Below are 12,042 nucleotides of genomic sequence, written 5' to 3' on the forward strand. Positions count from 1 at the left end.
CCCCCACACGTGCTTTTCGCGTCTCCGCCGCGTCTCTTCACTCTTGCATCCCCGCCCTCTTCTCTCCAGGACACCACCACCAGCACCGCCACAAACACAACCACAACCACAACTATAATCACAACCACAATGGCGTCCAGCACCACCCCACCGCGTACACCACCACCACCACCACCAGCGCCCACCACCCTCGCCGCCGCACGCACGCACCACGCCACGCTGATCGAGTGCGCCCTCCCCTCCTCTCCCCTAACATACGTACACACGACTAACACCCCCAGCGAGCTCTACATCGCCCTCCTCGCCTTTATCCGGCAGCACCCCCTAACCTTCGACGCCGCCAACGCCCCCCTCCCCTACTACCTATCCGCACTCGCCCCCGAAACCGCCATGCTCGTGCTCGACGAAGTCTCCCTGCCAGCAGGGCTGCGCCCGTCGCGCCTAGAACTACATGACGGGGCGAAGGCGCTGGGGCTCGAGACTGTGCGGTTGATTGAAACGTGGCCGGGGGTGAAGGGGGAGTTTGCGTACGTATACCTTTCCCTATCTATACATCCCTACATCCCTACGTCCCTACACCCCTTCGTAGTACCTTAAAAGCGTCTATACTAACATCTTTGGTGTAATATACAGCAACCCCAACACCCGCCTAGCCTACGCCCTCCTCCTCCTCGAAGACGTGGCGCAAGCGCTCGATACGGGCGCGGGCCTTCCGCGCTACACGCCCGACCCGCTGCCCTGGCTGGCGGGGAACGTGATGGTGTGGTTGCGGACGGTAAAGGCAGTAGCGGTGGGGGTGGAGAGGCTGCCTGCGCCGCTGCCTGCTGCTGGGGCTGCGGCTGTGGTTCCTGTGGCTGGAGCTGTGCAGGGGGGTAGTGGTGGTGCTGCGGTGGCGACGACGCCGGAGCGTAGGGGCTTGAGGAGGGTGCTAGGGTGGTTAAGAAGGGGTTGAGGCTGAGGGGGTTTGGATCTTTTGTGGGGGGATAGAGGGGTAGGTAGGTAGGTAGGTGAATGCGCGCGTGCTACATGGCTCTTGAGTCGGCTCTGTGTCGCTGTTGTGCGTGAGGTGTGTGCTGCGTGAAAGGTGTATCGTGTGGTTGTGTGTGTTGGTAACTACGTGCCGTGAAGTAGGCTCTACTGCTACGCTAGTAAACTGCTTCGCTGTCTATATACTAGGCTTAATATCTATATGTAGAGTCTTCTACGCTGCTTCTATGTGCGTTTTTATTATACTGTGTGAATTTATCTATAGTAGATATAGGTAGGTTCTTACGTAGGCGTAAAACGAAAAGATATTTTCTTTCTACTAGCTTTAGTATAGTGGTGTGTGCACTACGTGGTGTCGATTGCGGTTTATACGTATATGGTAGGATGCTATGTGCGTGGTGAGGAACGGAGTTTAGGGCTGCTGTTTAACTCTATGTGTAGATTTATCCGTACTTATTTGGTGGCGAGGTAGGTGTGTGTTATACTGTGTTGAATGCGGCGTATGTAACTGGGTAGAGACATATATGTGTGCTGTTTAACGGATTCTTGCTCTGCTGTTTCGTTATATTGTAGATTGTCTGTATGGCTTTGAGGGGGAGGTGGATAAGTGCTGCGTGGCGTTGAATACGGCTGGTGGAGGTTTGTTGCGGTAGTGTTTGTAAAGAGGTAAATAGATTTTGAGGAGGCTATTTCGTTCTAAGTTGTGCCTTGTCCGTAATGCTTTGAGATGGAGGTGCATTCTTTAGTACGTGGCACTTAGGGCAGCTGATACGGCCTTGGTGCGGTAGTAATTTGGACAATGATGAATGGGTGTGAAAGCTGCTATTTGGCTTCGTATTGGAGCAGCATGGAGCGCGGCGTGAGGCAGTATTGCAGGAAGTATTCAGCACTGTTTAAGAAGCTCAGAATACGACTATGCATGTATCCGACAAGGCACGAGGACGCTCTGGATGCCTTCAAACCAGCGGCATTCGCAGAGCGAAGAAAGCACTCGAAGGTTCCTGCTTTGTGTCTCATTGAAATGGCGTGGAAAGAAGCTTGTAGAATTTGTGCATGGGGCAATCACTTAACACAAAGAAATCTGAGTCGTGCTGAAAGCGCACTGTGTGAATGCATTGTTGTCGAACGTCATTGTCCTTTTCCCCGACACACAACACCTTTCTCCCCACAACTTTCTCTCCACAACACCAACGCCAGCAACATCGACCACACCACATCAACCACAACTACAACACAATGGCTGACCCTGCTGCTCCGATTGTGATGCGCCAGCTTCACCACCATAACACGTAGGTCAAGTGAGGTTTTGCTCGCCTATGAAAGCGTTGATATTCCCTCGCAGAACCTTCTTCCGCATCCTCGGATGTTACATGTGCTGCCACCCGGGCCTTCAGGACCGTCGGCTCTGCGTCTGGCGCGTGGTCTCGTCGCCACGCCAGTCGGCGTCGGGTCTGGTTGAGGAGCCGCTGCAGCCGGGTGAGACGGTCGCCTTCACTCTGCCGCCTGTGGCGTCGAACAGCGCCTACTACAGCATCAGGCAGGGAGACCGGCTGTTCGACCGCAACCAAGTCATCGCCGGCGCCGCCTTCCTCGCCCGCTTCGTCGAAGAGGGCATCCTGTGCCGCTGGCCGGAGAAGCACCTTAATCTTCTGTAAGTCAACCTCACCTTCGCTTCTCATTCAACGCGTGTACAACTACACTGACCCTCTCTCCTCCAGCAACGCTCGCTCCCTCCTCTCTTACACTCTCTACCTGGTGAGGGCGGCTTTTTTCTTCCTTCGCGACGTCGTCCACCACCCCGACCACATCGCGAACCTCGGTCAGCTTTACCGCCGTATCGTCCAGCCTCTGGGCCACGGCATCTTCACGTACGAGGAAAAGGATAGCCAAATCGCTATCCGCACGGCCGAGACGAGGGAGCTTGTCTCTTGGTTGCCCGGTCTCAACATTGTGCCCGCCCCACTCCCGCCTGCTGTCGTCCCGGGCGAATATCTTATCGACATTCCCGACGACATCACCGTTTACTTCACGGCGCAGGATGCTGATCTGCACGCCCAGGAGGCGAGAGCGCGCGGTGCCGGAGAGGCTTGGCAAGCTTTCGACGAGCGCTTCGCGGAGGGCGAGATGGACGACGATCTCCCCGACAATGTCCGCGGCGTGATGGGCCGTCCTCAGGAAGCCGCTGCTCCCCAAGATGCCGCCAACGCCTTCCCGGACCCTCAATTCCATGGGCTTCCGGAGGACCCCACCCTCGGCAACATGCTCGCGCAGTACAACGACCTCAACTCCTTGGGACAGATCTATCCCGAGATTGAGACCGTTCAGACCCCGGCGTACAACCCTGCCATTGCGGAAGAGGGCTACAACACCCTCAGTCAGATCTTGCGCGCCGAGAGGGAGGCCGAGAACGTCGCGTTCCCTGCTCCGGCGCAGGACGGAGCTACGTTCCTTGCTGCCTGGCACGCTCGTAACCCTGCGCCTCCTGCCACACCTACGGCTGCTCCTCGCGGTGCTGCGGCTCCGGCCCTCCCAATCGACCCTGCGCTTACTCCCGGTGACCAGCACGAGATGCCCGGCTCCGAGGACGATCCCGACTACGTCCCTGGCCCTGCTCGCAATCAAGGCGCCGGTGCCGCCATGGCCGCCGCGCCTGCAGCAGCGACTCTTCGCCCCTTGGCACCGGGCCCTGCTCCTCCCGCCGCCGCATCAGCCATGACGAAGCTGGAGCGCGCATCCCTCGCCTTCCCACTAACGGCGAACCATCTCATCCAAATCGCCCAGATCCTGAACCACCACACCAACACGCTGCTGATCGACCTCATCGGCGCGTACGTCAACAGCTACGGCACGCGCGCCGCCCTCGCGATCTGGAAGCAGCCTAAGCAGCGGGACGTGCCGCTGGCGGCTGGGCGGGCCGACATGATCGGGTCGGAGCATATGATGAAGCAGCGGTTCGTGGTGGCCATGGTGGTGGCATCACATGGGGAGTTGGTGGCGTGGTTGGGCGAGGCTGCCGCGTGCGATTTTTGTAGGGGACCGAGGAAGAAGTGGGTTAATGGGTGCTATGCCTATGACGGGATTCTGGGCGGCAGGTGCGCGAATTGTATTTGGGTGGCTGAGAAGAGGGATTGTTTTGTTTGAGGGGGTTACTGGTGCGGCTTGCGCCTTGGTCGGGCTTCTTGCCGGCGGCTGAAGCTTGATTTCTTTGGGCGCTGGGTTGCGGCTGCTTTTGCTGCTTTCTTTACTGCTGCGTCTTCCTCTGCGGCTTTTGCTGCTTCTTCGGCTTCTTCCTCTTCTTGTTCTTCTTCTTCTTCCTTTAGTGCTGCTTTTCCTTCTTCTTGAATATGATGCAGCCAGATAGGTCACCGCGTGTAGAAACCAATACGATTCCCATCTCTTCCTTACCTGTTTAAAATGTGCTTTATACGGTTTGCGAAGTAATAGAACTCAAGAGTGTTTGATCCTTAGATTATCAATCCAATTCTTTATTTCCAATCCATCTAACTGCGTGAGAATACTGCCTTTTATATATGAGAAGACAGTGTTTGTACGTAAGAGGACCGTACTTGTTGTTTGTTGTTTGCGTTTGCCTGCAGAATAAATTTGTCGAGACTTCCAGAAGCTCAGTGAATAAATAGCAGTGAAGTAATATACGTTCGTATAATGCTGTAATTATAGTGTATCCTACGGTTTCTTCTGCTTCGTAGTAACTACTATTCTAGACTGTTTCCTTTCTATTTGTATATATACTAGGCAACCTTTGCTGTATCTTTAGAGTGCTTTTTTATATAGTATAAAACGGCGTTACGTAGCAGGAGATAGTAGCTTCGTAGATATATAGAGGTAGAAAGGTACGGGGTAGAAGAGTAGGTAGAAAGATACGAAGGGTTAGGTGAATAAGAGCGGAAGAGTACTCGTAAGATAATATTAGGTAGGACCTTCGGTACTTATAAAGTACTTTTTAGGTAGGTAGAAAATGGCAGTACGTACCGGATACAAGTAGCTACGGGGTCATATAATAGGAGGAAAGTACTACGTAGGAAATTACTTTAAAGAGTACGAAGGAAGAGGCATGTAAGGGAGCCAGATATATTCTAAGTATACAAAAGCAAAATAACTATATAAGGATAAAGCTGCCTATAAAGTTTTAATAGGACGAAACACGCAAGAGCAAAAAGCAAGCCACACACGTCTAAAACCTACTATTATATAGTATTAATACTATATCAAGCCCCTCACAAAGCCTATACAATAAACCGTACAACCTACCCGTCAAATGCTTCAACAGCACACACCTACACAGGCGTAAAGAGCAATCTATACACTTCGAAACCCCGTCCCTATAAGCCGCTAATAGCCCATCTAGACAATTACATATGTACGAAAATGAACAGTGCAGAGCCCCACATCACAGACCCACTGAGTCTCTTCTCAGCGCCCCAAAGAGTGCCTCTACCGCTCTGAAATCCACCGCACAAAACAGCTAAACACATCACTAACACCGCGAGGGCAGCACTGCCCACGCAGCACCGTACGCGCGCATGCAGCACGCCGCCCCCCCGGCCCTAACCACCCACCACCATGCACCCATACCCCATCCGGCTAGCGCGGCTCTAGCGGCCCTATCTTCCCACGCCCTTCCCACACACACACACGCACCACCGCGCGCCAGACAGACAAGCAACCCAGCAAGCAAGAAGCACCACCAAGATGGCCACCCCCGACATCGTCGACGAGCACTTCGTCGCTGCGTTCGTGCACGCGGTTGAGGTGATGCTGGCGCGTTTTGAGCGGTATGTTTTGCTGTCTGCATCTCACTTCACCTTCGCGTTCACCTGTCCCTACCAACCTATCTATTTATCCTCGCTCCATAGCAACGTAAAGCCGCAAGACCAAGCTAACACACCCCACAGGCGCATCGACACCGTGATCCGCCTCATCGACACCGACATCCAGACCAACGGCATCCCCCCGCCGTACTTGTACGCTTATCCCCTCCCCCCCCAAACCCCGTCCAAACCCCCAACTTACACTAATCCCCCACTCCCTTGTAGAGCATACAGCGGTCCCTACGTCCGCCTCGGCTCCTTCCTCTCCCCCGAGAGCGTCGGCGCCTTCCAAGACGTGGCCGAAGACCTGGTGAACGCGCACTGGTGGTACGCGCAGCGGGCGCAGCGCGCCGTGCCGCTGGACTGGGGCGAGAGCGAGACGGACGCGGTGTTTGTGCCGCTGTCGGCTGCGTGGGCGGCGCTGGCGGAGCGGCTCGAGAATGCCCGGGCCGTGGTCGAGGAGTGTTTGTTTGTTGTGCGCAGGATTGGGTGGGAGGGGTTTGGGGTCGTGGTTGTGCCCAGGACGGGTTGAGGGGCGGTGCGGCTGGGCTCGGCTCTGGCTGAGGGTGCGGGTTTGGCTGGGCTTTTGGGTTTGCGGTTGCGGGAACGGTGGCCATGGCGATGGCAGTGCGCGGCGAAGCGCTCACTGCACACTGCCCCTACCTACACACATACGCACATGATCAGGTAGGACAGGACAGGACAGGACAGCACGAATGATGAATCCACTCAACACAACCAAGTCCAACTTCATATCGCGTGCCTTTGTTCTCAACTCTCAAGACGAGACAATGTCACATTTCATTGCGCGATCACTCTGTACGACAACCACGAAGACAAAAGCAAGCAGCACGATCAGAACCAACAATTTTATTGCGCACCACCACAGCTACAACTCATTCTCTTTCGTGAAGCGAAGCGAAGCCGAGCGAAGAAGAAAGAAGAAGGAAGAAGGAAGAAGGAGGAAGGAAGAAGCGAAAGGAAAAAGAAAAAAAGTAATCATCAAAGACATCCTCAAGAAGCGAAGAAGAAGCGCAAAAGAAGCGCTGAGCGAACGACACCCCTCTTCTCCCTCTCCCGCTCACACACCACCCCCCCAACAACCACCAGCACAAAAGCGAGTGACACGGCTTCCCCCCACCATCCCCCCATCCCCTCCTCACCCCATCAACCCCAACCCTTTAAGCAGCAGCAAAAGTCGAGTTCAGCGACCCAAACTTAATAGCCGAGTACGTGACGCTAGAGCTCGCAAAGTCTCTCTCGACCTCAGCCGGGACGCCAGACGTCGTCTCGCAGGTGCCGCGCGCGGCGCCCGCAGACGTCGAGTCGATCGGGTACGTGCTGTCGAGCCAGAGCATGTTGGCCTCGTGGTCGTCCCAGAGGGACATGACGAGGGCCATGCCGGCCTTCATGGCTGTGGTCATGGACCTGCAAATGGGGGCGTTAGCGAGTGTTATCTATGTAGGGGAGGGGAACGAAAAGACGTACGAGAAGCCGCCCTTCTCATTGAAGGTGTCGCGGTCGCCAAACGCCGTCTTCTGCGCCTTGCAGAACGCGTCGTTAACGGCGTTGCCCTCGGCGCCGCTGACGGTCGACACCGAGTTCGGGATGACCTTGCCGCCCTGGACGTAGAAGCGGCGGATCTCGCTCAAGGCGCCGTTGTCCGTCCCATCGGCCGTGATGAACTGCGTCACAACCGTAAACTTGCTCTTGGTGTCGACCGTCTTGCCCTCGCCGTAGAAGCTCGTGTCGCCCATGCGGTAGCTGTTGAAGTCGCAGCCGTCCGGGTCGCAGTCGCCCGCGTACCGCGTCGCGCTGTACGTGCCGCCGCAGTTGTCGCCGTCGCAGATGTGCTGCGCCGCGTTGGTGCAGGCGTGCGGCGTGTACGCCGTCGAGATCTTGTTCGCTTCCCAGATGTCCATTTCGGCGCAGCAGGAGCCGTGGTCGCCCACGCCCGCGTTCTCGTCGTTGTCCGACGGCGTCCAACCCTCCACGTTGCCCATGCCGTTGATGAACTTGAGGTCGCGCGGGCATTGCGCGTCGCAGTAGCCCGTGCCGTACTTGGCGCCCGCGGCGTTGTTCGTGTACTTGGACTTGCCGCCGTCGGCGTCCATGGCCACCATGTACAGGGCGCCGTTGAGGCCGCAGGGCAAGTTCGACACGTCGACGTCGAAGGTGAACTCCTTGTTCAGCGGCTTGAACAGCTCGTACGTGTCGTCGTCGGCCATCATGTACAGGCGCGAGCCGATGTTCTTGGTCTGGCTCTGCGTGACAAACTGCAGCTTGAGCGAGTCGCCGCTCGCCGTCGCGCCGTACGTGGCCTGGTAGTCGGCGCCGTCGAGGGCGCACTTGGTCGCGCAGTCCTCGTTGGTCGAGCAGATGGACTCGTCCCACTTGTTGCCTGTGTAGCAGTTGGTGTACCCGTCGACCGTGTGCACCCACCGCCAGTTGGAGTCGATGACGACCTTGCCGTTCTTGGTCGTGCACCCGCTACTGGTGCATTGCTGCCAGCTCATCGAGGGGTGCACCTCGGCTTTTTGCGTGCCCACCTGCTGGCCGGCGGCCATGGCGGCGAAGACAGTGAGGAGTGCTGGAGTGATCATGTCGAAGGTAGTTGCTGCTGCTGCTGCTCTGAATGAATGTAGAGGCTGCTGCTGCGTGCTGGTCTCCTTTGATCGCGCAATCCGTCCTTCTTATACCTCGCGACCTGCTCTCGAGACTGCGCCTTTGTCGAACGAAGACCGTACGAGAAGCCTCCGAGAGTCGAGCAACGAGGCCGCGGAAGCCGGGACGTCGGATGAGAGGGCGGGCGTCCCATATTGTGGCGGCGGTTCCTGAAATCTCGCATACAGATTCAGGAACATTGCAGAGCGATCTGATAATAAGTGAGCAAGTATTAGGCGGCAAATCTGGGCAGACAAGAGACGATTCGGCGCGCGCGGACGTGTTTCGAGGCTTGTTTGGGGTCTTGTCGCGGTCAGCAGACGGTGCCTGACGTCTGGGCGGGCCAGGGCCTCGAGGCGGCCGGCGCGGACCGGCGCTGCGGCAAGTGGCGCGATGATGGCGCGGAGGCGGAACGACCGCCAAGAGGGACCGGAGGGATTCTTTCACAGCGTGTATTGCCTTCTAACCGCAGTCAGCTCGGGGTGAGGTTCCTTTAGGCTTTTGTGGGGCCCCGGTCGCCCGCCCCGCAGTGGAATCCAGGCCCGTCGGACTGTGGCCCCCTGCCAATCTATCTACGGCAATTTAGCCGACCCGTCACGCACCACGAACACAAAATCCCCGGCGCTGATCCGTCGAGCGAAAGGATGTGCGTGGAGGATGGGCATTCCCGAAGCAAGGCGAAAACAGGCGTTGATCGACGCACGATCACAGAAAAGAAAAAGAAGAACGACAAGCTACAACGACAACTACACCGTCCGAACCTCGACTTTCTCACCCTCGTATCAAGTCTCCGAGGCTGCAGCGGAACGTCTCTCCGCAGCCAAGTCTCGGCCCTTGCTCTTTTGCTGCGGCGGACCCAGTTCCGCCGGCTTATCCCGACAAAATCCCCCTATCACCTTTCACATCGCTATACGTACCCCTGTACTTTATATTCGGCCCTTGCGGTTCCGCCACCAGTCAAGCGTTTTTGTTCTCTCTCCGTCGGCTCTTCCTTTATTTTTTTGAGCCCATCACTCTCATAGATGTTTCGCCATCGCATTTGAGGTAAAGAATCCACGAACGTCGCTCCGTCATGCGTACTTCAAGCGCGTCAACGTCGGTCCGGTCGCGGCTGAATGTGCAGGTGCCGGAGCAGTGATTCAGGAACGGGTCACGGGTGCCGGGGTATCGGACAGTCGGTGCATCGGTTGTTGCTCGTGTGGAGGAACGTTTTCGTTGCTTTTGTTCGTATTTTACATGTCGCACTCGGCGGAACGGAGTGGCGGGTTAGTGGCGAGAGGGTTTGAAGGCGCTTTAACAGTGGGCGGTGCCTCTTGCGATATTTTGCTCTCCAAGCCGCTCTTTCTTCTCGATTCCATTGAAAAGCCATTCCAGTTTGTCAAACTCTGCATGATGTTGCTTCCTGCCAAGCCCATTCTTCATGTCCCGAAGTCCTTGGGATTCCATCTCTTTGTTTGACCGTGTGGCGTTGCGTTTCCCTTGCCTACAGTCAACGCTTTTTGTTGTATTGCTTGTCCAAAACAACTGAGATTTTCAGAGAAGCGCCTCGGTGAAGCAAATGATTTTCCAGGCCGTGAGGGCGTTGACATTGTTCTAGCGAGATAGCTGGTAAGCAAGATTAGAGAAATGGCGTGATAAGTCAACCGAACGTTATTGCAAAGAAACCGTGTTGTAGTTGTTCTCAGCCTTCTCGGCGTACGACCTGCTTCGTGGGTGAGCTTGATGAAGGTGTGGCTGGCTCCGAGGTGACCACTGCATTGACGAGATCGGATATACCGGTGGATGGCGGACTTCCTTGGCTTTACGTATACTGAGCTTGCTCCCTGCTTGCTGGTTATAATGATCAATGCCCTGCTACCCCACCTCTAGCCGCTCGATGACGTGGTGCTACATTGTTTGTGACATATTGATGTGGATTGTGGACATGGGCTTGTGCCGCTGCTTCAGTGGGTGGGCTTTTTCGTTGCTTCCGAGGATAGTCCTTGTATTTGTAAATATGTTTGGTAAATCAATTAGGCGTCCTTAGCTAGCGTGCTAGGATTTGTTGGACTTGGAGGCGTCGAGGTAGTCTGCAAAGAGTTGCTTGTGAACAGGCGTTCCTCCTCTTGAAGGCCAAGACTGCGAGTTGTCAGTTGCAAGTACTGTTAATGCCAGAAAGGTCTTGTCTATACTCATACCACGATCAGTGCGAAGCCAAAGCAAAACGCGAGAGTTGACGCTGATATCCCCGTCAATGCTGACAAAGTCTCAGGGCGCGACCGCCAGGCAAAGAGTCCTCGCCCAAGAGCGACAAGTTGAGCGCAACGCCGCCAAATATCAAGCCGCTCGCCTCAACTGCACAGCAGCCCATGTCCAAGATAACCGTAGGATTCGTGGACATTCTCTGTCTTCGAAAAAAGCCGGGCCGTCTTTCTGAGCCGTGTGGGGTGCATCACCTGTCGCTCCTTGTCAATACATGAGCACATATTAGGTGTTTCACCAATCACCGCTACGCCCGATTTGCCCTTGTCACTGCCTTCAGGCAATGTAACCCTCGTGCTTGCCGGCTCTGCATGGCGTGTTGGTGTGAGAGGCAGGGGCCAGCGGCCGAAATTGAAGAATGGGAAGGTGTCGAGGAGCTGTGAGGGTGTCAAGCCGAAGGAGACAAGGTCGAATCGCATGAAAAGACGGTGTAAGGCTTGCAGGTGACAATGTGGGCTGGAGCTGAGACGTGCACGGCTGCAGAGCAGCGGAAGCCAAGGCGAGGACAGAGAGCAGGCGCACGCAGCCAGACATCCAAGCATGAGACGGCGCCGGGCCGGGGCCGGCAGAAAGCTAGGAAATGGGTGGGCGTTGGCACTGGGCGCTGGTTTGTTCCTCGTCGGTCGGGTCGCGTTTGGACAGTGGGCAGTGGCCCAGCTGGTTAGGTAGCAGCGCTGCATGTCCTGCCTCGGGAGGAAATGAGGACAGAGGAAGAGCCCGCGACGGCGAGAGACAGCCTGACATGTAGGTATGCCGCTGGCGTCTCTCTGTCGCCATTATGCCCAATGTGATGCGCGACGTGCATCCCCGTCCTGAAGCCTGCCCTGCCCTGGACAAATACTGTATCCGCGTCCGACCATCCCGTACATAGGTTGCACCTCGATGCGTCCGTCCCAGCAACCATATTACTCCGGCAATCGACATGTCCGTGTGAGTGAGTAAGTGAGTGAGTGTATGTGTGTGTGTGTGCGTTGGTCGAGTAGTTAGAGCAGCGGGGCGGGGTAAGGGAGAGTTGAGTGGGGAAGGCGTGCCAGGAGCGTGGTGACTGGACTGGGTGCGACGGAAGTGGTGATGGCTGGTCGAGAGGGCGCGTTACTGCGTTGCCGAGTTGCAGAAGCGTGACAGCTGGGGGCTCAGCGCACGCATTTTCGCTGGGAAGCGCGACGCCGGAGTGGGAAAGGACTTCGGGCAACTTCAGCGAATCAGCAATCACAAGGCATAAACGTCAGAAGTAACAGGAGTATTCGAAGATTCCAATAAAGACATAAACAGCCAACGCGACGTCGGCCATCTGGAGAAGACGTAGACAGTCACAGCAAAG

General features: G+C 56.2%; 4 protein-coding genes across 4 annotated transcripts; 3 read left to right on the forward strand and 1 right to left on the reverse strand.

Annotated features, from left to right (window-relative positions):
* Positions 1 to 129: 129 nt before the first annotated feature.
* Positions 130 to 952, forward strand: K452DRAFT_313325 (uncharacterized protein; the record flags this gene model as incomplete). The annotated part of the gene is made up of 2 exons (XM_033543653.1): positions 130 to 527; positions 634 to 952. The coding sequence occupies 2 exons, from the start codon at positions 130 to 132 to the stop codon at positions 950 to 952; spliced, it is 717 nt and encodes a 238-aa protein (XP_033392014.1).
* Positions 953 to 2,223: 1,271 nt separating this feature from the next.
* Positions 2,224 to 4,128, forward strand: K452DRAFT_302889 (uncharacterized protein; the record flags this gene model as incomplete). Its single annotated transcript, XM_033542649.1, has 3 exons — positions 2,224 to 2,276; positions 2,330 to 2,638; positions 2,706 to 4,128. The coding sequence occupies 3 exons, from the start codon at positions 2,224 to 2,226 to the stop codon at positions 4,126 to 4,128; spliced, it is 1,785 nt and encodes a 594-aa protein (XP_033392015.1).
* A 1,569-nt stretch (positions 4,129 to 5,697) lies between these two features.
* On the forward strand, positions 5,698 to 6,451 carry K452DRAFT_344127 (uncharacterized protein; the record flags this gene model as incomplete). Its single annotated transcript, XM_033545421.1, has 1 exon — positions 5,698 to 6,451. One exon carries the CDS (start codon positions 5,698 to 5,700, stop codon positions 6,346 to 6,348), a length of 651 nt encoding a protein of 216 aa, XP_033392016.1. The 3' UTR covers positions 6,349 to 6,451.
* Positions 6,452 to 6,997: 546 nt separating this feature from the next.
* Positions 6,998 to 8,419, reverse strand: K452DRAFT_237761 (glycoside hydrolase family 7 protein; the record flags this gene model as incomplete). Its single annotated transcript, XM_033537615.1, has 2 exons — positions 6,998 to 7,244; positions 7,305 to 8,419. The coding sequence occupies 2 exons, from the start codon at positions 8,417 to 8,419 to the stop codon at positions 6,998 to 7,000; spliced, it is 1,362 nt and encodes a 453-aa protein (XP_033392017.1).
* Positions 8,420 to 12,042: the final 3,623 nt, after the last annotated feature.

This window comes from Aplosporella prunicola (assembly GCF_010093885.1).
Source record: "Aplosporella prunicola CBS 121167 unplaced genomic scaffold K452scaffold_53, whole genome shotgun sequence".
In the NCBI taxonomy this organism is placed as follows: Eukaryota; Fungi; Ascomycota; class Dothideomycetes; order Botryosphaeriales; family Aplosporellaceae; genus Aplosporella; species Aplosporella prunicola.